Source organism: Lepidochelys kempii, chromosome 8 (genome assembly GCF_965140265.1).
Source record: "Lepidochelys kempii isolate rLepKem1 chromosome 8, rLepKem1.hap2, whole genome shotgun sequence".
NCBI classification, from domain to species: Eukaryota; Metazoa; Chordata; order Testudines; family Cheloniidae; genus Lepidochelys; species Lepidochelys kempii.
This window is the reverse complement of record NC_133263.1, coordinates 47195676-47221449: the sequence shown is the minus strand read 5'-3', so window position 1 is coordinate 47221449 and position 25774 is coordinate 47195676. Positions and strand designations below refer to the sequence as shown.

Here is a 25774-nt window from a genome sequence, read left to right as displayed (position 1 = left end):
TGCCTCAGATTTTACAGGATGGTCTTAATTGGATAGATCTGGACCCTTCCCACAGCACCCCCCATCATCAAGTGAATTGAACTCTTCCTATTCATTCCAGAACATCTAAACCAGTCAGAAAGCACAACAAATAAAAATATGTTTCATACAAACAGACTCAAAGCACATGTAAATATGTATCATTTCAGCAGCTGGCCATTCCTTCTCCCAGTAACTAAACTAGTTTATGAAAACTATCCAATAATTAGTAGAAAAATGAATCATTTTTATAACAAGAAACTGGTTTATTAAAAGCTGGAACTGGTTTCTCCCCCCTCCAAATTCTTAACATAAGGTTCTTGTTAGCTTTAAAATGAAAGCATAAAAATACTCCAGAATTATGTTATGGTATGGATGAAATGTACACTATATAATACATGAAAAGAACCCTGACTAGCTGCTATTATTTTTAATTAGGCTCTATAGCAAATATGGCTTTACCTTCCAACACCAGTTAAAATTTGGGGAGGCTGAAATCTCCAAACTCATGGGACTGGCAATTCTGTTGCTCATGCCTCGGAGCACTAAACCATTTTACATTAGCTCTAAGCATCAGGAAATCCTGGCTCTTGGTGCCAAGAAGTTCAAAACGATAATGACATGTCTGAAAACTAGGATTCTCTGTCCGACTGCCTGCCTCCATTCTAACAAACAATTCTGACCCTCTGTATTGTAAATGGGACAGAACATTTGTAACAGTACATGCTGTTTCCAATTAGGTTGTCTCCTTATATGGCAGATAACTCCAGGGACAATCATATTGAAAAGCACTCTCAGAAACAGAATTTTAATTAGAAATCAGAATGTATTTGCCTGCGCCCTGCACAAAGAGCTGTTACCAAGATTTGTAATTTGTATTTATTCTTTTCATTTAAATGGGTCCCCGACTTTAATGCGTTGTGGTTATGAACAAGGACGTTCTACAAATACGTTTTATTTTTAAAATATATTTGATGTAATTTTGCCATTCATTTGCTGGAAGGAGACCAGATTCAAAGCCTTAAAAACATACATTTCAACAGAAGTTTGAAATGCAAGGTTCAGCAATCTAATGTAGCTCAAGGATGCCCAGACTTTTCCCAACCAAGGGCTTCATTGGCAAAGTGACAAGATCTTGATGGGGCTTCTCTTAGTTTCCCAAAAACAAAGCAGACCGCAGCCATCTTCATCTTTAATAGGAACGTGCAGACATTGGGGATAGTCTCTCTCTCTCTCTAATGACATTCCATCTAGATCTTGGCTCATCAAGATTGATAACTGCACCCTGTCATTTGCATGGGCCAGATCTCCATATTAAAGTTGAGAATGGCTGTGAGCCACACTCCATGAGTATGCCTACCCTCCAATCAGAGATGTGATTTCAACTCGTGTAGCACATCCAAAAGCTTTAATCTAGCTAGCTTGGTTGTCACAGCAGTGAAGCAGCAGCAGCACATGCTTCTGTGCAGGATAGCTGCCCAAATAATTACCCAGGATTCCAGGTGGGCTTGTCCATGGTACTACAGCTTCACTGCAACCAGTACCCAAGTTAGCCATATTAAAGCAAGTCAGGTATAGACGTCTACATGTGCTGCATGCAATCATGCCCCCTGATTGTGGTATGGAAATACCCTAGGACTCCAGAGGTTGCACCTGGCTTCCCTTTTCTTCAGTTTCTCCATCACTCATGGGCTTTAATAGACATACACATTTTAAAATAAATAAATAAATCACAACTGTATCACAAGTGCTTTCACTTTTAAAAAAATATATAGTAAAAAAGTCACCACTACGTAAGAAAGATTTTGCAAAACAGTCTTAGCAGAAAGAAAAGGAGTACTTGTGGCACCTTAGAGACTAACCAATTTATTTGAGCATAAGTTTTCGTGAGCTACATCCGATGAAGTGAGCTATAGCTCACGAAAGCTTATGCTCAAATAAATTGGTTAGTCTCTAAGGTGCCACAAGCACTCCTTTTCTTTTTGCGAATACAGACTAACACGGCTGCTACTCTGAAACCAGTCTTAGCAGAGTCAAGCTTGGGAAGTCATTTAATTGTCAACCCTTGTGTGTGCTGGGCTTGCTGGCATTTCTGTGGCAAGAATCCCTCCCCCAGTCAAGCTGCAAGGAAGCAGAAGGGGCTAGCACTGAACTGGAGTGCTCCTTAAAGAGCAATGTCAAATAGACATGCAGGTGAGGTTTCAGATAGGAAGGTGTATAAAGGGGAAAAAACCTGCATGCTTTCTAAGAGGTTCTCCTCGGGAAAGGAGAGCAATTACCTAGTCCAACTCAACTGTTGGATTTTAGGTAGTAATCACAGAATTTCCCAAAACAGATTACACCACTGCCCTACATGTTGGGATTTGTTCAGACTTTACATAAAGATACTAAAGTTATTAATTATTGGGGGAAGAAAAAAATAAAAGTCAAGAAAGGGTGGAAGCATGTCTCCATAACTTCTTGTAGAAGTGAATTCCACAGGATTACCATACTGTGAACGAAGTACATCCTTCTATTGGAGTGTATTATCACACATGCCTATCTGTCATAATTTGGCATACATGTCACATAAAATAAAAGGAGTCCTTGTGGCACCTTAGAGACTAACCAATTTATTTGAGCATGAGCTTTCGTGAGCTACAGCTCACTTCATCAGATGCATACTGTGGAAACTGCAGAAGACATTATATACACAGAGACCATGAAACAATACCTCCTCCCACCCCACTCTCCTGCTGGTAATAGCTTTCTAAAGTGATCATCAAGTTGGGCCACTTCCAGCACAAATCCAGGTTTTCTCACCCCCCCCCCACACACACACAAAGTCACTCTCCTGCTGGTAATAGCCCATCCAAACTGACCACTCTCTTTAAAATGTGTATGATAATCAAGGTGGGCCATTTCCAGCACAAATCCAGGTTTTCTCACCCCCACCCCACCCCCTTCCAAAAACCACACACACAAACTCACTCTCCTGCTGGTAATAGCTTATCCAAAGTGACCACTAAGGTGCCACAAGTACTCCTTTTCTTTTTGCGAATACAGACTAACACGGCTGTTACTCTGAAACCTGACATAAAATAAAGACTTTCCTAAACCCTACAGATGCCATGAAGAACAAGGAAGGATCTTCTTCTCTGAAATAGGAGTTTTCTTATTTGACCTTGTGAACAAAGTCAGTCCAGAGATCCAAATTGGAACAGCTTGCTAAGATGACAAGGGAGAAAAGGTCAGAATAGAAGGGCAATTCAGACAAATGTCTCCAACAGCTCCAGGAATCTACAAGTCGAGCCAAAAGACAGACATCTTTCACCCATCCACAAGATTTTCAAAGCATATGACATCAGTAATCAAGCTGAGTGTTAGCTGGGAAGATTGAGTAAAATCAGGAAACAATCCTGACAGCTGAGAAACTTATTTTTAACAGCTTAAGAATACTGGAAACAATTCTGCTAGTTAATCAAATCCCTAGCGTCTCCTTAGACATTTCCAAACAATGATGCCTGAATAGTGTTTGAATAATTGTCATAACATGTAATGAGTTGTGCGCTCTAGTTTTCTATTCCATTTTTATTGCCTTTGGAAAGCTATCAGGAAATACTATGCATACATTAATGTATTAAAGAAATGTATAAGTCAAAAGGAAAACTGGATCCTCCAGTGTGACAGAACACCATGAAGTTTTGATCTATGATTTCTATAAACCTGCTTTCTCGATGTAAATCATTGCCCCAAGTATGTTTTAAAATGTAACCCTATTAAAGCTTATGTTTTGGAAAGGAAAAAAAGTTACTCAAGTTGAAATAATGTAAATCAAGCATTAAAAAGAAACCTGAATTAGTAATTTTCTGATTACATAAATTCTTTCCAATAAGAGCTTTACCTGCTGGAGAAGGGATGTTGCCCAACTAAGTCTCCATTTTGGAGATGATAATCACTGAAGAAATCTGGACTCACTGCTCCATCAGGGGCGATCAGGCCATCTATGAAGAGACAAGAAATATAGAGGTTGAGAGACAGTGGCTTGTTGGGGGTGCCAGAAAAGCAGGCCACACAGCAAGTGCTGCTTTATCCCAGGCACGCTCCAGTCAGCAATCTGTGTCAGTTTAGGGATCAAAGACAAGCTGCAAGAAACAAGGCCAGCTCCTGGCTCAATAAGACAAGAGACTCACCGGGGCCTGAAGCAGACTTCACCACTCACAGCCCAATTCACAGCTCCTGTGATGGGCCACAGCTCAGAGCTGTATCCCTCACACTTTTGCCAGCAGGACTGGAAGAGATGTACAAGGTCCAATCCTGCCCATTCCGTCACAGCACTGGGACCAGAGAAGAAGTAAATAAAGAGCCAAACACCAACTTCCAGGTCAGTGGAATAAAAATGATGAGGCAACCTATGGCTTGATTCTTCAACCACTAGCCCCCACCCTCTTTTTGAGGCTGTTCCTGGAGGCAACTTCATGACTTGATTTCCCCCACCTTCCCAGTAGTTTAATGCCTCATAAGACTAGCCTAAATAAAAAATAATTTTCATATGACAGGCTCCTGGGGAACTCTAGGAAATGGACAGTTCCTTAGCTAAGAGTAATATTACTTTGTTCCTTTTACATTCACCACTGGTAAAAGTAGGTGCATGTGTTTATAAAGTCACTACGACGCCTTAAAGGAATCACAGCCTTACCTGGTTTACAGAAGAGAGCAGGAAATTATGGAAATTTACTCTCAGTTACACCAGCTGTTGAATGTGTCAAAATCCCCAAATGAGAATGACAAATGGTGTCAGTTCCATCAGAGAAATGCCACTTAGCAATACAGCCGTTCACAGCCACCAAGTTAGACAAAATTCTGAGTGATATTAAGAGCAGCACTGCTCTGGCTATGACAATATTTTACCAGAGTTCTTGAAGCACTTCAAGGTTTGTGCTCACCAGTGGCGGGCACAGTTCTTCACCTGTGTGGTCAACGAAAAGCGACTTTCAAAGACATGGGGAATATTAAAAATCATTGCTCTCCTGAAACCAGGGGAAAGCCCACATAATGTTGCAAGTGATTGACTGATATCTCCATTGTCTATGCCATTCAAAGTTCTGAAGCATCTCATCCTTCCCCAGAAACGGAGTCAATATTCAGCATGGAGCAAACAGAGTTGGAGAGGCTGGAGCACCTGCGATCAAGTGCTGCTTTGACAACACTGAGCAAAAATTGTTTCCAGAAAAACCTGAAGACAGGAGCCATATTTCTGGATCTGACAGCAGCATATGACATGACGTGGAACACATGGCTCTTAGACAAATTGTCAAGAGCACTCCCAGCATGGGTAGTCAACATTGTTGATCTTTTCTGCAACAGATGTTTCCACATGGGAGACAGAGTTAGCATGTGGAAAAGAAACCAACAATCTACCACAAGGCTCTGTACTGGCACCAATGCTTTTCAACCTGTTCACAAATATCCTTCTGCTCACCCAGTCCTGCATGTTCACATATGCAGATGACATTTGCTTGGGCGTCCAAGCAAGGTTATTCCTAGAACTTGAAGATGTCCTAAACTCTGATTTGATTAAGTTGGCCAAATACTGTAGTCAGTGTGACCAAGGCATTTATGAGTGTGTTCCATCTTCATAATGCCAGAGCAGACCAAGAACTGAATATCTCTCTTGACTGACATCACCTGAAACATGAATTCCACCCAATCTACCTCAAAGAAACCCTAGATAGATCTCTCACATATCTCAGCCATCTGAGGTAAACTGCAGCTAAGGTGACGACACAACATTCTAAAACACCCTGGGTGCCACTTCATGGGGAACAAACTTTCAAACTCTCCGATCATTCAGTTTAGCCCTGTGTTACTCTGCAGCAGAATACTTTGTTCTGGTCTGACCCCAGTCAGCCCATGTCAAGTTAGCTGACACACAACTACACTCAACCACAGTGCATCGCAACTGGGATGATTCAACCCACACCAGTGCCATGGTTTCCTATGTTAAGTAACATCACTCCTCCATGCATCTGCCATGAGGATGTTACAGCCAGAAGATCAGGGCAAACCCGAGCATACCGCTATACACAGACTGTTTTGATGACCCAAGAACGTGCTTGTTGTCGAAGTACCCACTGTGGGCCCACCTACCCTGCCCAGATTTCTCTGCAATGTCAATGTGATGTGAAGAATGGTTTCTGAAGTCAACTGCAGACCAATCTCTTATAACTGAACCAACCAGGCGTGTTCCTGGCTTTGACCTGCCATGCCATTCATGGGTCCTTCTGAATCAATTTAGAATGGGACAGGCCCAATGTGAGCCTTCATACCTGGGGCCAACAAGAGGATCCCACATGTGGCGATGGCCAAAGACAGTGTCACACATCACTGACGACTGCCCTCTGACCAGATGGGATGGTGGTCTGAGGTCTCTAAATCTGGCTGATGAGGCTGCTACAATAGGTTTGGCAAGCTCCACAGCCGATAAGAAAAAGCTGCACAGTGTAAATCCAGAGTCAGTCCACCACTCCAGATTTATTTCAGTTAAAATGAAAGCACTGTTTATCATTATTGCTATTCTTACACTCTTGGTACATTAGTTGTTAATAAAAAGGGCACAGTTCTTTACCTGGTAAGATGTGCCAGGCTTTATTAGAGAAAACAAGGCTCTCTCTATTAAAATATACAGTAACAACGAAAGTCTGAGGCAGCGTTTAAAAGTGAGTCCCCAGCCTTACAGATCAGAAAGCATTCCAATAAAAAAAAAACCCATGGAAGAAACAGATGCATTCTGACTGATACTTTAATAGTTTAACAGATGACAGAGAGATTCCTAATGACTAGGAAGTAACAAATGCCATTCCACTTTAAAGTAAAAGAGATAAGATCCAGGGAATCACAGGCCACTTAGCTTAACCTCTGTGGTTTCAAAGCTACTAAAGTTGCCTAAGCAGGAAGCAATGGAAAGTTACTTACAGACACGGGCTTAAAGAGGACGATTCAGTCATTCAAACAAATCTCTCTTTGCATTACAAATTTACCTGATTTTTTTTTTTTAAGATAATGTAGTGACAAATGATAAAAGGAATAGAGCTGACACATCTAGATTTCCATGAGACATTTGATGAGGTGCTACAGAGATTCATTTAGAAGATAATAGTGTATGGGAAAGTGATTGAAGACAACCTAACAGATTGTAAATGAAAAATGCTAGCCATGATCAGACAGCATTTTTAGAAGTGTAAGATGCGGTGGAAGAGCGTACAGCTAATTGCATACATGTGTGTACAGCATGAGAGAGAATAGAACCTGACAAGAAAATATTCTGACAAATAAATAATCCTGTCTTTTCACATTGTTCAGATGCAGGCAAAAGGCAAGTGTGCTATATAGAGTAAAATATTTCAAAGGAAAACAGATTTAATTAATTGTATTAATACTTACATTGAGTCTCTCTTTCTCTCTATCTGAATTGTTAAACAAAAAAAATAAGATGGAACCTAAGCATCTTTGCGCTAAAGATATTTTCAAATTTTAAATATGCAAATTAAGTAATTTCATATTGTAAATATTAACTTTTATGTCAAACTTATATCTCAAAACCAGGATTGTTATATATCTAAATACTTTTTTCATCCTTATCAATGGAAAAAGCATTACATTTTAACTTTGACACTGAAGTAACCACACACTGCTTAAGGTTTCTTCAGTCAACAGTACTAGCATTCAAACCATAAAGCTTGGAGTTATGGACAACAAATGTATGAATTTGTAGGAATATAAAAGTACACAGTGTCAGTTGCATAGAATGCAATTACAGGTTAATCAATATCTGTTGTTACATATATTCGACATAAATTAAAGATGTGTATATTCAAAGCTGAGGAAACACTGAACTCATGGAAAGTTACTTTAGAGTCCCCTTTAGATTCTAATGTAGGTTTAGTCATTTTATGTGATGGTGTTGATGCAGCACCACAATAACAACTCATGTCATTAGTGATTTGCAGAATTCCTACTGGTTGAGAGAAGAGATGTGTATTTTGCTTCGGCCAATCAGAGAGCAGGTCATCCATAAAAGTATCATACTGAACTTTCATAAATAAGCTGGTTCCGACTGAATGAAGTTTTGATTTTTGAACTTATGAACAAATAGTCCTTCAGAAATCTATATAACTGCAAAAAAAGATTCCAGTTGGTATAATAATCCATAGTCTTTTCAGAGTTATATTGTGTGTACATTGACCACATTTCAAGAATATAAATCTAACAGAGTTCAAGAACACACCCTTAGTGGCCCTTGACAGAAGGAAACTAAAAAGTGAATCTGTATTTTGAATATAATCATTTACTCTTCTACCTTAAAAAAACCAAAAAGACTTTTCAAACATCTGCAGAACATATCATTGGAAATCTGCCCTTCCTCCCCCGGTCAAACATCAATTCCAACACAAAAACCTTTGTTCAAATAATATTAAGTCTGTAACACGAATTATTGAAAGCCAAGAAATTCAAAGTTACTGGTCACACACTGTCCCTAACACACACTACCGGGAAAAGAAATGGTCTGCTGAAACAAGCAAAGGTCTATTGCAAAACTCTGGAAAGGGAAGATTACAACGGGCATGCTTTCATATCTTTCACTTCAGAAAGTGCAAAAAGCATTGCTATAATAAGAGATCCCTGTAACATCCTATGAATTGCTCAAAAAGTTTGTCATATAGGTTCAGTGCAATTAGATAAAGTGTTCAAAAAGGAAAAAAATAAATCTATAAAGCATGAGTATTGCTATGGCTAACATATATAATCAAATCTGTACATCCGCACACTACAGTGCTGACATACTTTGAAAGTAACTGTAAAACTGGCATTGGGGACTTCAATATTTATTCTCTCTCAGTAACTTCAGATAAAATGTATCCAGTTTACAACAGAAAGGTTTTTGGGTTGTCTTTTAAATTATTACCCTTCTTAAAAATTCTTCTTGTGATCTGAAACCCAAACTAAGCTCATGCATCAGCAGCAAAGGACTGCACATTTATATAGAAGGTAAGAATAACCAGGCTTTCCCTCCCTGCAAGAGTTTTTTCAGGGATATAAATCTTCAGGCTTCAGGGTGTTAGCCAGCCTCTAACTAAAGAGGGTTAAGGAAGAAACTTCTCCTGTGGGAAAGTTACTCTAAAACTGTCTTCCGCAGGGTGTCTTGCACCTTCTTCTGAAGCAGCTGACAATAGCCACCACTGGAGAGAGCACACTGAACTGGATGGATTGGTCAGATCCAGTCTGGAAATTCCTGTGTTTCTAGCTAAATTGCAACTGCAACATCTTTAATGATGTGAGAGATGAAGAGAGTCCATTTCATCTCCCAGAACTTTTGGCTGGGCATTACTGATATGAGTAAAAATTAGCAAACACTTATTTTTTCTTTAAAACCACTGACTGCATACACATAGGGACCACGTCTATAGAGTAAGAAGGTTCCACTTTTACATCATCATTTTTTGTGACCGCAGCCATTCTAATTTTCAAGTGACAAAATACTTTTTCTTAAGGAAAAAAATATAAAAAATGGAAACCAGAATATGTAAAAAGATAGCTTTTAAGCAAGGTTTTACTGAGAGAAGGAAACCACAGGAATCTCTAGGATATATTCTCTGTGTAGGACATTTATATCAAATCAGTTATTTGCAGTGTTGTTGTAGCTGTGTTGGTCACAGGATATTAGACAAATGAGAGGGGGTGAGGTAATATCTTCTATTGGATCAACTTCTGTTGGAAACAAGCTTTAGAGGTTACACAGAGCTCTTCTTCAGATCCTGAAGTCAAAAGATGATTTTTCTGGCTGCCAGCAAAACAGGGATCTGCACATCCAGATGGGTTCTTTCTAAGTCTTACATCACCCTCAGAAACAAATATGTCACAGTTGGATCTTAACTGACACGCAAGGCAAAACAGAATCCAGCTTCAACTTCCATAGCTGCACAGCTCCAGGAGGTTAACAGGGATAAAAACTTATTTGGTTTCATTTGCAAAGAAAACCAGCTATGGGCACAAGAAGGTGGTGTGAGGCATAACAGAAAATGTGGAAATGGCAGAGGTCCTTAATGACTTCTTTGTTTCGGTTTTCACCAAGAAGGTTGGTGGCAATCGGATGTCTAATATAGTGAATGCCTGTGAAAATGAAGTAGGATCAGAGTCTAAAATAGGGAAAGAACAAGTCAAAAATTACTTAGACAAGTTAGATGTCTTCAAATCACCAGGGCCTGATGAAATGCATCCTAGAATACTCAAGGAACTAACTGAGGAGACGTCTGAGCCATTAGCAATTACCTTTGAAAAGTCATGGAAGATGGGAGACATTCTGGAAGACTGGAAAAGGGCAAATATAGTGCCTATATATAAAAACGGAAATAAGGACAACCCGGGAAATTACAGACCAGTCAGCTTTACTTCTGTACCCATAAAGATAATGGAGCAAATAATTAAGCAATCAATTTGCAAACACCTAGAAGATAATAAGGTTATAAGTAACAGTCAGCATGGATTTGTCAAAAACAATTTGTGACAAACCAACCTAATAGCTTTTTTTTAACCGGGTAACAAGCCTTGTGCATAGGAGGGAAGCAGTAGATGTGATATATCTTGACTTTAGTGAGGCTTTTTATACGGTCTTGCATGATCTTCTCATAAACAAACTAGGGAAATAGAACCTAGATGGAGCTACTATAAGGTGGGTGCATAACTGGTTGGAAAATTGTTCCCAGAGAGCAGTTATCAGTGGTTCACAGTCATGCTGGAAGGGCATAACAAGTGGCCCCGCAGAGATCGGTTCTGGATGCTGTTCTGTTCAATATCTTCATCAATGATTTAGATAATGACATACAGAGTACACTTAAAAAGTTTGCGGACAATACCAAGGTGGGAGGGGTTGCAAATGCTTTGGAAGATAGGATTAAAATTCAAAATGATCTGGACAAACTGGAGAAATGGTCTGAAGTAAATAGGATGAAATTAAAAAAGGACAAATGCAAAGTACTCCACTTAGGAAGGAACAATCAGTTACACACGTACAAAATGGGAAATGACTGCCTAGGAAGGAGTACTGCGGAAAGGGATCTGGGGGTCATAGTGGATCACAAGCTAAATATGAGTCAACAGTGTAACGTTGTTGCAAAAAAAGCAATCATCATTCTGGGATGTATTAGCAGGAGTACTGTAAGCAAGACACGAGAAGCAATTCTTCCGCTCTACTCCACACTGATTAAGCCTCAACTGGAGTGCTGCATCCAGTTCTGGGCACCACATTTCAGGAAAGATGTGGACAAATTGAAGAAAGTCCAGAGAAGAGCAACAAAAACAATTAAAGGTCTAGAAAACATGACCTAAGAGGGAAGAATGAAAAAATTGGGTTTGTTTAATCTGGAGAAGAGAAGACAGAGGGGACATGATAGTTTTCAAGTATGTAAAAGGCTGTTACAAGGAGGAGGGAGAAAAATTGTTCTTCTTAACCTCTGAGGATAGGACAGAAGCAATGGACTTAAATTGCAGCAAGGGTAGTTTAGGTTGGACATTAGGAAAAAATTCCTAACTGTCAGAGTGATTAAGCACTGGAATAAATTGCCTAGGGAGGCTGTGGAATCTCCATCATTGGGGATTTTTAAGAGCAGGTTGGACAAACACCTGTCAGGGATGGTCTAAATAATACTTAGTCCTGCCACGCATGCAGCGGACTGGACTAGATGACTCCTCGAGATCCCTTCCAGTTCTATGATTCTATAAGATCAGGCCAGTTTTACATACATATGTATGAGCCTGCTGAATAAGCTAGTGTGAAGTAGATAGCCTATTTCTCCTACTCTCCACTACATTTTCAAGCGCTCCTGTAAAGATCTGCCAGATCATGAATGTGCTGTTCAGAGTCCCACAATAACACAACACACATTACAACATAACATGAAGTAACATAACCATCCCCAGCTAGTGTAAGTCAGCACAGCTACACTGCAACCAATCAGCTGAGAATCTGGTCCCATGTTCAGATATGTTAAAACAGGAGAAGGTGTGGACAGATACTGAATATATTCTATCATCTTACCTGAATTGTAATAAAGGTCAGGTCTTTCTAGAATATCCCCTTCATGGATGTAGGGCTCAATGCGGTCATCCCCATACAGGTACTGCTCACTCTCGTCCATCTGTCGACTCTCTACCATTTCTAGCCACTGAGAGTTGTGCCATCGGAATTTCTCACTCTGGATCTTCTTAGCCCACTCCTCATCATATTCCTGTTAAAAATGCCAAGCAGGTTTTTAACCAGGCACTGGAGAAACTATTTGGTTTTTGTACGTAAATGTGAGTGAACTTTATGCTAGTGAAAGACACAAGCTTGACAGCCTTGGAGACTGAAGTCCTTTGTTTAACTTGATGGTGCATTGACTGTATAAAGCAACATGTTGCAAGTATCGTATGACACATTGGCAACCAAGGTGCCAGCTCTTGCCAAGTCTGTAGGCGTCAGCTGAGCACTGACAAATGTATAGCTGGAAGCCAGACCAGCTCACCTATATATTATTGTTCAAGATAGGTGTTAGACTTGTAAGAATGTGTTTAGTCTCTATAAAATGCTTGTACGTTGCTGCATGCATTAATCTTACTTTTATGTCTGTATCCCGTGCTATAAGATAGCTTTACAATTGTAAAAATGCCTACTCTGAACTTGTGAACCTAGGCATGAAGAGGGGCTCCCCACACACCAAGAAGGACTATCAAGACTAAATGGGCCGCTGTAGAAAAACTTTGTTGATTGCGCCATGGAGAAGTTACATGCAGGAGCCCTTGTCCCATATTGTCAAGGCTGATCCCCACTCTGGTACTTCAAGTGCAGAAGGTGGGGGCCCGCAAGGGTTTTAAAAATTAATACTGGCCACTCCAGGCTTGTATAAAACTCCCAAGGTCACAGCTTCTCTCTGACCTTGGATGGATAGATGCTGCCACCACCCAAATGCAAAAAAACTCTTTTGGACCCAGAAAGGAGCACTTGGGAATTCTTCCCTGTGGGGTACCCTCAAGCCCTTTCACCCCCACATTCCCACATCCCAAACGACAAGACTCCCATCACTTCTCTTGGGAGATTACACCACAGTCTAGGAGACCTTACCAGAAAGAATCTCTCACCAGCAGGAATTTTCCCTTATCTAGTCAGCTGGATTTTTCTTTTCTTAATTATCACCTTTGTTTATGATACCTCCCTGTACTACCCTAAACAGTTCCTTCCCTTCCTTAGTAGTGGCATACAGAATTTTGCTATGTGCATTTGAACTCAGGAAAGGATTCTGGAAATGTTGACATTATAAAGCAGAGGATAAAACAGAAAAAGGACTACAAGCCATCCTTTGGTGGGTTAGAAAATTAAACAGGCAAATAGAGGTTCAAAACATTTTGATAAAATCTACCAGCACAGATTTTGCCACACCCTAATTTGTAAGCAATTTTCTGTTTAGCATCCCCGGAGTCTATTCCAATAATTTAAGACTCATTTGCAATCTGTGGCCTCACTGTACAACTGCTTTCTATGTTTAATACTGGGTGTCCAACAAAAACAAACAGCAATACTGATTCTATAAGATGAGTCCAAGATACAAAGTTCAGGCCTGAACTGAACTTCAAGTTTGGAAGTTTAGGAGCAGCCCACTATGGAACTGAAGGCCAGCTATTAAATTTGGATCTGGTTCAAAACGTTTTTGAAGTTTGGTGTGTTCAGATCCTGAGCTAAGATTCGTGATCATCTATAGATTATTTAATGAAAAGCCTAATAAAACTTGATTTCCTCACACTAGTAATATGCCAGCATATCGAGGGACGTGATCGTTCCCCTCTATTCGACATTGGTGAGGCCTCATCTGGAGTACTGTGTCCAGTTTTGGGCCCCACACTACAAGGATGTGGAAAAATTGGAAAGAGTCCGGCAGAGGGCAACAAAAATGATTAGGAGACTGGAACACATGACTTATGAGGAGAGGCTGAGGGAACTGGGGATGTTTAGTCTACAGAAGAGAAGAATGAGGGGGGATTTGATAGCTGCTTTCAACTACCTGAAAGGGGGTTCCAAAGAGGATGGCTCTAGACTGTTCTCAGTGGTAGCAGATGACAGAACAAGGAGTAATGCTCTCAAGTTGCAGTGGGGGAGATTTAGGTTGGATATTAGGAAAAACTTTTTCACTAGGAGGGTGGTGAAACACTGGAATGAGTTACCTAGGGAGGTGGTGGAATCTCCTTCCTTAGAAGTTTTTAAGGTCAGGCTTGACAAAGCCCTGGCTGGGATGATTTAATTGGGGATTGGTCCTGCTTTGAGCAGGGGGTTGGACTAGATGACCTCTTGAGGTCCCTTCCAACCGTGATATTCTATGATTCTATGATTCCCAAAGCTGGCTACACAGGAGTATTACAAAAAAGTGACAGTCTACCGATGTTGAAGTTAGCTGCGAGATAGTGCTGGTTTAGAGGAAAACAACAGAACAGTCTTGTACACATCTTCCCCTACAGTATAAAGTGCCCTTTCAATGCCAACATGTTTGTGAGAGAGACAAGGTAGATGAGGTAATATCTATTATTGGACCAACTTCTATTGGTGGAAGGTACAAGATTTTGAGTTAAAGCGTTCTTCTTCTGGTCTGGAAAAAGAAATCAGAGTAGGTGAGCTAAATCCAAGTTGGGATAGATAGCGTCTGTGGTCATTCTTCAGTGATAAGCTACATGCTGAAACTTGCTAACACTTCTGGTAAGAGAGGCCTTATGGTAGACTCAAGAAATGTGTGTATGTATTTCCAAAGCCAGCTATCACATCTGTGCACAGGTTCACAGCAGAGTCTAAATGATACACAGTGGTTACCAGAGGCCTGTCAACTGCAACATACATGCATCAATATAATATTCATAAATAATATTTCATGACATTCCTTCTCTGAAATGGAAGCATGCCCTAATGAGTCCTCTCCACACTCTAACAGCCTAATTCACTGATTTCAATAGGTGCTGTATCAGTCCCTAAGGGTATGTCTGCACAGCAATTAGGCACCCGCAGCTGGCCTATGCCTGCGAGGTGGGAGGGTCCCAGAGCTTGGGCTCCAGCCTGAGCCCAGAAGTCTACACAGCAATGAAACAGTCCCACTGCCCAAGCCCTGCATGGGCTAGCATGGGCCAGCAGTGAGTTTTTCTTTGCTATTTACACATACCCTAAGAGAAGAGATGTGTTCCTTCCCCCACATCAGGTGGCTCTCTGAAAACAACCAATCAACTTACCTTGAGTCTCTGAGGCTTCATGGGGAATTTACCACCGTGCAACATCAAAACCATTATTCCACTGGAAATGGAGAGGTTACACCTTTGTTTTACTTGGAAGAATGGCAGTTCGTTTCTCTTGGCATGAGGCCAAACATGGACTTTCCATTCTGATACTTCAATACAAGCACTGTAGAACTGATCAATGAAATTGTTTTTCATTGTTCATTTTATTAATATAACTTCATAAGCAAAGTTTTATGAATGAAACAACATTCATTCATAAAACCAGATACCCCAATAACTGGCTGAGTTTCACTTTCAATCCAATTGCTGCTTAAATCGCTGAAATTTACACTGTTTCAACATTGTAACTTCCGTTCACTGTTTGCCATTCCTTACACTTGTCCATATTGTAACTCAAACTCCATTTTAAAATGCTCACTCCATGTTGTAAAAGCTTGCTGCAACCTTCATTTTTGCAAAACCCTGCTGTAATCTTATTAGTTTAGTTTAGATGTGTGAATGAGGTATGTATGGACGATGGAATCAACCTCCAGCCCCAGCCTGTCCTGATGAAATAAAGTGTAAACACCAATGGCTGAAGATGCAGACAACAGCCCTGACAAAGCAAGAAGAGTCCACCCTAAAAAGAAAAGAACAAAAGTACAATTGAAGAAACATCAAAGCCAGGTCCTAGGCTGAAAGTCATGTCTGCATCTGACGGGTAATCAATCACACCGAACCCAGAGGCAGCGTGCCACAGCAAGACGGATAGATTCTGGATTCAAACTAAAGCCTACAAAAAGGATGGATGAGATGGAAGACTTTGGAGAGTGACATTCTGCTGCCAACATGTTAAGGGCATCGGTGCATGCCCAACAGAGACCCAGCTCTTCCTTGTGCCCGGCTTTCCTGGCTAGTTAGCCGCCATAAGCTACGAACTCAAGCCACGAACTCAAGCTACATTCAGGACTGGTAACTATACAGCAGCTGCAGAACATTTGGGGGGGGGGTGTGTGTGTATGTATACACACATAGGTATTAGATATTAGTTATTGGTCATAAGTTAAATTGTGTTATAATAAACGTGACATCTTGTCTTCTCCCCTAAAATGATCCTGTGTAGTTTTGTCTGCATAACAGCACCTGTCTACATTGACCTCTACGGACATACTTGTGGTGCAAATTTGCACTTTGTAAAATATACATCTAAGATTTTTATCTCTGAGTCTGCAAGTAAACTAATCACACTGGGATTCCCCTCCACTTGGGGAGCAAGAGATCAGGATTTCAACCCAGGTCTCCCACATGGCTTTGTGTGCATATAGCACTGTGGTCACCAGACTGGATCTGAAAATACTTAATGTCCCTGATGGCCTCAATCACGAGACCCCAAGACTGCAACCTGAACTCCTGACTGCTGCATAAAAATGCCACAACTTAGGTGAAAGAGCACTGTCCTGGGCTGAGTTCTTTCTTCTTGTCCCCCCTCTCACTTTTAATTAAAAGAAAAACTAGAACTAGCAGTGAAAAATAAACTCCTTGGAAAAGGTAAACTCATCTCTGAGAAGATTTATAAAGTGACCCGTGAAAAATGAAAAGGTGCAACTTTCAGTGATGACATCTGACCAGTATCTTGGAAACATTTCCTTTGCTGTGTCTGCGTGGGCTATCTATTATGTCAGCCCTCAGCAGCCTTAAGCTCCTTTCAAGCTTTAGAGAAACACCTTGTAACTGCCAGAGGCCATTCTGTAAATCCCAAGAAAACTATTCCCAGAAACGATGATGACAAGAAGGGGAAAAACTAAACATAGCAAATCGGATTAATTTGTAGGAGTTGAGTATTTTTTACACTGGCTTGTTTACTTTCAAAGGGTCCCAATAACCACCATCATTGCTTCTAAGTTCCCAATTGCAGATTTAGCAGGGTGCACATAGAAAAATCTAATGCCTTCTAAAGAACGTTGATCTTTGGTGAGACTCACTTGCATGATTTTTTTAGTTCAATTCCACACTATCATCTGAGCTGACTGAATTCACCATGCTATTTATAAGATGTAGCAGGGGTCATGTGGACTTTCATTAATCATTCTAAAGATATAATCAATTTAAATTCCCCCAACCCTGACTACCCCCTTATTGTAGTACATAAAAAAGCATCCACAGAACATACTGATCTCTTGGTATGTTTCTTTCAGAAGAAGTTCAACACTCCACATGTACTACAACAAGTTCCATGAGATGAACTACATGCTACCCTAAATACTCCTCCTTAAACCTCAGAATAGATAAAACTAGCAGATGACTGGTGAATTAAATTGGCATGGATCTGGTTGTCTCTTGATTGAATTGTGTACGTTTTTTAATCATCTAAACCCCACTTTTCCCCACCTGCCCTCAGGTAATTTTGGTGCTTTTCTAATATTTTCAAAATCAGTTTAAGTCTATTGACTTGGAATTACCATATCAGATAAGAGCAAAGGTCAATTTTGTCTAGGATCCGTGTTTGGCAGTGGTCATAGATTTTAAAGCGAGAAGGGACCGTTATGATCATTTAGCAACTGACCTCCTGCATAACATAGGCCAGGGAGTCTCAATCAATAATTCCTTTATGAAGCCTCTGGCTTTTCCAGGGGATGGTACAAATAATACCTGAGTGAACAATTATGGAAAAAACTGTATGAGTAAACATCAGCACAGGAGAGAAAATTTAGTATCATAAAACTAGAACTAAAGAAGAAAATAGGTAACAAACTAAAAATAAATATCAAGGAAAAGCAACTCCCTGCAAACCCAATAGTGTCTATAATGTCCTTGAAGAGATTAATTTTGAACCAGTAAAAACCTTCTTTACTTGAAGGGCATCTTTACCCAATGAATTCCCTCAGAAATGAAGTACAAAAATGATGAAGGTTATGGCACAAACCAACAGCCACTAGGATGTTCTAAGTGAAGTCTGTCAGTCTTCTTGAATAGCAGACCATTGGGTAAGGAGGGGTGCAGTCAGTCTCTCTGATGTTTTTCAAATGCTGCAAGTTTAGTTATTTAACGAGAAGAGTGCTCAGAGGCTGACTTTATTCTCCTCTGAGCTCCCTTGACATCACTATCTTAAGCATTCGGTATCCATAAACCTTGGAGCGTCATGGAAGATGTATGGTTTGATTCTGCATGGAATGTGCCATCCTTTTTGAAGTCCTACATCCAGCTTTGTTTACTATTGAACCACAGAAACATTATGAAGCATTAACTGGCCTATTATCAGAGCATGCCTGTTCCCTATCAGGCGTCCCCTTTGTCACTGGCTTCCGTCACACCTTGTATCTGATTAACACACTATAGGATAACATAGAGCTACACAGATCTGTTTTGTGTTCTATCAAGCTGATGGAAAACAGATTTTCCTTTTCACTTTAATGTGGCTGCCCTCTAATTAGGTCTTTAATATGGTTCATTTAATGTGATTCCCTGTACTAAATTAAAACTGCTGTATAGTAAATTGAATCCTTGTTAAGGTTAGGATTGTAGCTGGTAAAGTGATACACTGTGCCTGAATGGACACTTGCTGTAACAAAATGCATAGTCTACACAAATGATTAGATTAACAGCATATTAGTCATTGCTTAACAGGATAGAGTTTTTCTGGTTAGCTATCTTTAGTGTCCAGTCCCTAAAACAAACTTCTTCCAGCACATAATGGGCCATATCCTGCCCTCAATTACATCTGTGTAACCTTCAATGATTTCAATAGGCTTGTACAGGTGTAACTGAGAGCACAATTAGGCTCACTACTGACATAAATTAGCTTTTGCCATGGCCCATAATGTAAAATCAATGTAATGTGCAGTAAATGTAAATTAGGTTGGAAAAGATGCATCTGTTTTAAATCTGAGCACAAGCTATCTCCCGTCCTTCCCTAACTGCTTTGTGATGGTCTCCAAAATGGTCCTCTGCAGAACAAAACCACCATGATAAACATTTTCAATGTATGTATGTGTATATATATATATATATATAGCCTCTTCTGTGTACAAAGATAAATATTGAGCAATAAAAGATCCCAACTGCTATGGGAACCAGTAGTTGCAGTAACTTCTGCCCTGTTTTGTTTGACCTCGTGTTCAAGGAAAACTACTGCAATCAGAACTTTAGAGACAAGCTATAAAACAAGGTAACAGGTCTTATCTGCTAACAGAAATAACCACTATACTTAAGCTTGTCTAACAGTTTCTATTCTAACCCCCCATTTTCAGTCCATAACTTTCTGAAACATTCACAGCTTTCCAAACTTGATCTCTCCCGCAAGGTGGGTGAGTGTACGTGTTGTCTAATCCCATACACATATACAGTGTTCAAGCAAAACTGATCAGCTGATTTCCTTAGGAGGAGGAAAGAGAAAAACCAAAATTGCTTCTCCATTATGAAATGTCCCAGGCTAAATTCAGAGGTGTGGGTCAGCTGTGACTCACTGTGAAGATAGAAAGAGGGGTTCACTAAAGGGTCTAGGTTGCTTGGCCTGTCATCCGTATCTTCATACTCAAAGTTGAAAGCCTGTGCTGTTGCACAAATGTAGTTTGTAAAGTAACATGTAAAAAAGCCAAAAATGGCCGAGAATTTAAAAACTGGACAGAACACACTAAATCCCACTGATGATTGAACCTGGTGATATTCTAAACAAAAAGAGCTCTCTGTTTCCACTGCTTCATTATGACTCCACAGATATTCTAGGCTTCGGAATGAGGTTTGGAGTTATTGTGTGTGCTGGATGTGTTTTGTCTCTGGGTATGCATTGTTGTGTTGTATGAAGAGTTGTATTATTTGTATGGGTAGTAGTTGGGAGCACTGGTGTGGCAGCAGCTGGTCAAGTTATCCACCATCTCTGCAGTCTTCCTCTACAACCAGTGAAACTGTTGCACACAAATTAGCTATAAAGGGGGTGATGGGTTGAGTTACCTCTGATATCACAATGGTCTAGGACAGTGGTTCTCAAACTAGGGCTGCAGACTTCACTAGAAACTAGAAACTAGACTTCACTTAGAACATCCTAGTGGCTGTTGATTTGTGCCATAACCTTCATTTTTGTACTTCATTTCTTGTTCAGAGAAAGCCCCTGGCGGGCTGGGCTGGTTTGTTTACCTGCCGCGTACGCAGGTTCGGCCGATCACAGCTCCCACTGGCTGCGGTTCGCCGCTCCAGGCCAATGGGAGCTGCAGGAAGAGTGGCCAGCACACCGCTCGGCCCGTGCTGCTTCCCGCAGCCCCCATTGGCCTGCAGCAGCTCCGACTCAAAATCCCAAAACACTTTAGAACCATTCCCAAGCCTTCTTAGACTCATTTGGGATCTGACATGTTGGATTGATCCTTGGTTCAAACAAAGCTGTTAGGGAAACTGACCAGATAATGTGGAAGGGATATGGACCCTAACACTATATTAGTTTGATTTACACAAAAAACTAAAAAGTAACCAAGAATAAGTAAGAAAATTTAACTACACAGCAAGCCCTAATACAGTGAGGAAGAGAAAAGGAGGAGGAGCCTGACAGTTCAGAGACCTCTCTCTTTAGTGATGGAAAAGGAACTGGTATGGGATTGAGCCCACTGATCTTTAAATAGCTCTGATCTGTCTGATGCTATGAGCAAGTATACATGTAGTGCCAAGTGCCACTGCTTTCCAAAGGCTTCCAACACAGGTGTCAAGATGATCTCCGAAAAGTGGGGTAGCTAAAACAGTCAACGCTCAATGGAAAACTAAGATCTATTAGTGTGAATCTGACAGAACGCACTATACATGAAGCTGATCTTAGTCCCTGAACTGAGACAGCCAGTGTGTGTCCAGATTATAGGGTTAGTAAATTAGCTCTTTCACACCAGGACTCAGCACCACATCCAGAAAATTGAAGCTATTCAAGAACAGCCAGAGACTAGTTTTCCTGTTGCTGAAAGGGGTCATTCACATCCTCCAGTGCAGACTGCCCATATGACTCCATGGTACATACCGTACTAAAGCAACACATCTGTTTCAATTCACCAATGGCGGAATCAAGCCAAGCTGTATTAAACAAATCATCACTGGTGTAACGTTTCCATAATTTCTGTGACAATTACTTTACAGCAGAAAGCATATTTCCCCCAAGGCTTGCAAGGCCTCTAATTTTCCTCAATGTTGTTTCAATCACACTATGTGCAGCTTCTTGATGACTGAAAAACGTGTTTGTCTCCTTAAAAAGAAATTAGTTTTAAGTATCAAAAATCTCTCTCCCCACATTTATTTTCTGATTTCTCATCGTCATAGCAACTTGCTTATGTTAAATACATGTGGGCAAAAAGTCTGCAATATTATTTAATTATTTTTTGTTGTTGCAAATTTAGTACTGATGAAGAAAGCTGGCCTGACAATCCTGGAGACTGAAATCTTCTATTACCCGCTGCACAGGCACCTCACAGGCTCTGGCAGTGCAAGCAAAGTGTGCCTTGATGCTGATCTTGATGGGTAGCTTTATGGGCTTCTCCACCATGGCCTCTGATCTGGGTAGCACATCCCATCAGGACCTCTATGTTTTGGCCCCTCCAGCCTCATTGCTGCTATTCTTCCTTCAACAGTGTGAGATGTACCTCCACCTGACATGGATGCTCAGGACTTCAGAGAAGCCTCCATTCTGGAGCAGAGAAAAGATGATGCCATCATGTGGTGATTCCTCCTGCCCCTCTTGATACGTAGCACTCTACTGCCTAACCTCTCAAGGAAAATACGGATCAGTGGGTTTCAGCTTTTCTGTATGGGCACCGGGGAGGAAACTGTCTAAGTAGGATCTAACACCACTTCTAAACGGCAAAGTAGCAAGTGTCTGAGAAAGAAGAGGGCAGAGAGCTCTCCCAATATATACCAGTAAGATCTGTTCATCCATGTGTGGCAAGCTTCTGACAACAGCAGGGAATGGGAACTAGGGATAAGTTCCCTGCCATCCGCACACTCATATGGCTACTGCGGGCTTCCCACAACCTCTTCAACACCAGCTGATCTTGCTGCTGCTGTTCCTTTTCTGGATCCAAGGTTTCATTCAGGACTGCCAGCATGCAAGGTGAGCCATTCTCCCATCCACCCTCACAGCACTTTTCCTTTCCTCTCCCTCAGCACTTCACAGGATTCACATCTGAAAACGTGTACTATCTGTAACATTGAAATAAAATCTACAGAACATGGAGTTGTGTTTTCTTGCATCTTTTTTCCGTTTCTGTCTCTTTACTCCCCTCTCCAACCACTAGAACATCCCTTCCATGCCAATGCTAGTTGAGAGAGAAGGGATTTCTTCTCTACACTGTCACTAGGCCTCCTCTGGCTGCCCTGAAACACTGGAGTTGTGCTCTCAGGAGCATGGGGAGACATCTTCTAGACTGTAAGCCTCTTCTTAGTTTCCCCACAGTGGAGGAGATTTCGGGGTCATCAGCCTATGGCGCTAGTGCATCAATGGTCCCTGAAGTTTATCTGCTAATGTTTTTTTCAAGTTGAGTGTTTATAACATCCCAAGCGACAAGACTAGCATCACTTCCCTTGGGAGATTACACCACAGTCTACAAGACCTTACCAGAAAGAATCATTCACCAGTAGGAATTTTTCCTTATCTTGTCAGTCTGGATTTTTCTTTTCTTAATTATCACTTTTGTTTATTATACCTCCCTGTACAACCCTAAACAGTTCCTTCCCTTCCTCGGTAGTGGCATACAGAATTGTGCTTTGTGCATTTGAACTCAGGAAAGGATTCTGGAAATGTTGACAACATTATAAAGCAGAGCACAAAACAGAAAAAGGACAACAAGCCATCCTTTGGTGGTTTAGAACAGTGGTCTCCAAACTTTTTGGCTCGCGCACCCCCAGGGTGAAGACCGGAAGACCTGCTGCACACGCGCCACTGACAGAAGAAGACCGGAAGATCAGCTGCAGGTGTACCACCGACGGAAGAAGACCAGAAGACCAGCTGCAGGCATGCCGCCGATGGAAGAAGACCAGAAGACATGCCGCAGGTGAGCCACTGGAGGGAAACACCAGCTGGGATGTGCAGAGCTGCTGCTGAAGAAAAAAAATGGCAGAGTGCCGTCCGGCGGCATTCCTGCTGCCGGGCACCCCCTGGGATCATCTCGCGCACCCCAGTTTGGAGACCACTGGGTTAGAAAATTAAGCAGGCAATTAGTTATCTAACAATTGTAATGTAACATGAACTAACTGGAACAGTGCAGTGGAGACACAGGCCTGGTCTACACTAACGAGGTAAGTCAATCTAAGTTACACTAGTTAAGTTATGTAAAATACACAACTTAAGTTGATGTAGCTTATATTGACTTACAGCCGTGTCTACACCACGCTATGTTGATTGGAGACACTCTCCCGTCGACATAGATTCTGCCTCTTGGGGTCGTGGAGTACTGAAGTCCATGGGAGAGTGCTTTCGCATTGACTTATGTCTTCACCAGACCCACTAAACCAATTACCGCTACATCGACTGCAGCAGAGCCGATTTAGCCCTTGGAGTAAAGGCTTCTAAAGCATTCTGAATGCATTTTGCTGAATCAGAATATTGATAGAAGAGACATCCAATCTTGGACCCCATGGTTGTGGATTCGCTAAGTAATATTCTAATACAGCGTTTCTTAAATTGTCACATCTCTGTATGTGCCCTGGTCAGTGAACAGAAGTTATTGTGCATTGGGATAGAAGACTTTCCTGCATGAATGCACTGATCTAGCTTAACTGGAGCCTGTGGGAAGAACAAAGAAGAGTATGACAATGGTCCTAGAAAAGGACGCCCAAGCACACACTTGAAAAACAATGGACAAAGTTGTCAGCTTCAATGATCTTACATTCTGTCTCCAACAAGTTGCAAGCCTTGTTCTGCCAAGGCTGGGAACTAACAGATCACAGAGCTGTAACAGTAAAAGTGACTTGGTCTCGAGGTAGGGGACAGGTGACTAAGCAGCAAAGGACTCCTTTCTTAGGGATGGGGGAGAAAAATGGCTTGTGCATTAAGGCAACAGACGGTGCCAGCCAGAACCTAGAGGTCTCAGGCTGGGGGGCTTCTACAGGAAGCTTAGCCCTACCAGAATCCCCATGCGGAAGACAGTTGAACACCTGCTATGCTAGACACGTGTCTAGTCTATTTTATTCCTAATTGCTTTTGTTCTAAAAAATAATATTTTGCTTTAAGAAGGCTGTCTGGCCACTGGGGACTACTGTCATTGCTCCTGGAGGGAGCAGAACGGCAGGGTGTGAGCCTAAGTCAGGCCTGCTGAGGTAATCATGGTTGATACACAGGGGAAGGCAGCCAGGTCCCAGTCTGTAATTAGGAAAATTGTTTTTTCTATCTCAAGAACAATGACTGCTTGAGTGCTCTGCCTCTCAGGCCTCAAACACAGTTAGCCCAGTAACTGTGATATGGTGCATGAGGATACCTGGACTATTTTTGGTGCTTAACAGCTAAGCAAAAGGCTAATTGTACTCACCTGAACTCAAGACTCTTGCTTTTGGGGTTGACATGGAAGCATTCCTGTCCCCATCACTTTCTTTTTAAGCTAACATTTTTAAAGTGCGATATGTATTGTAGAAGAATCTGATTTATAGGAATGTGTGCTGTCACTTTTCCAATATCTACTGTACTTTGATAGGCTTTCATATCCCCAACTATATAAAAGTTACTGTTCCTGAGGTTCATTTTACTTCAACCCCTTATAAAAATTCCCCAGCATGTCTTCCTTTAGGAATGGTATCTCACAGCTAAATTGAGATCACTAAGGCCTTTGCCAGAATGCCCTTGGATATTCAGAGAGGTCTGGAATGCAAGGAAAGAATACGTCAAACAATGTAGACTGATTGGCAAACGTTGCAGGGCAGCAGAACAACAATGATCTTATCTGGAACAACTCATACATAGTGGTCTCTCACATTTTCCTCAAATCTTTCCATTTAAGTAATCTTCAAAAATGTAAGACTAGAAACATTTCAATACTGTAGAACCTTCTTAAAAGCCAAAACATCTTCCCCCAGAAAAGTCTAATGCTCCCACTGGGGTTTTGTCTCACTAAACTAATTTTTTTTCTTGGTGGATTGACTCATGAGCATCTTACACACCAGGATTCAGGTGCGAATTCATCACAGGTGAAATCCTGACTCTACTGAAAGTCAATGGCAAAACTTCCACTGACTTCAACAGAGCCAGGATTTAATACCATATCTCTGCATGAAACACAAGCAGAGCTTATAATAAAGATAGATAAAACATACCAATGTCCTACAAAAATGCATACACATATAAAATAATAATATTACTAATATTTTGCACTTCTCTAGGGCACATTTTAGCCAATAAGCATGGCTCATGGTTATTACACAGAAATAAAACAGAAAATATAATACTATTGCATACATCAGAATCTATAGAATCTAACTCCACAAGTTTAAGAACAAGCAAGCTTCTGTGGTATATAGCTTTCAACTGAAGAAGATAGAGGGAGGA

General features: G+C 41.1%; 1 protein-coding gene across 4 annotated transcripts in view; it reads right to left on the bottom strand.

The window, feature by feature from the left end:
- The window catches only part of KIFAP3 (kinesin associated protein 3), a 137981-nt gene that overhangs the window by 46193 nt on the left and 66014 nt on the right, over positions 1–25774 (bottom strand). For all 4 annotated transcript variants that reach the window (XM_073356365.1, XM_073356364.1, XM_073356367.1 and 1 more), the window contains 2 exons: positions 12092–12281; positions 3902–4001 (listed from right to left, as the gene is read on the bottom strand). In XM_073356365.1, coding sequence (XP_073212466.1) covers positions 3902–4001; positions 12092–12281 — 290 coding nt within the window. The remainder of the gene's footprint in view (positions 1–3901; positions 4002–12091; positions 12282–25774) is intronic.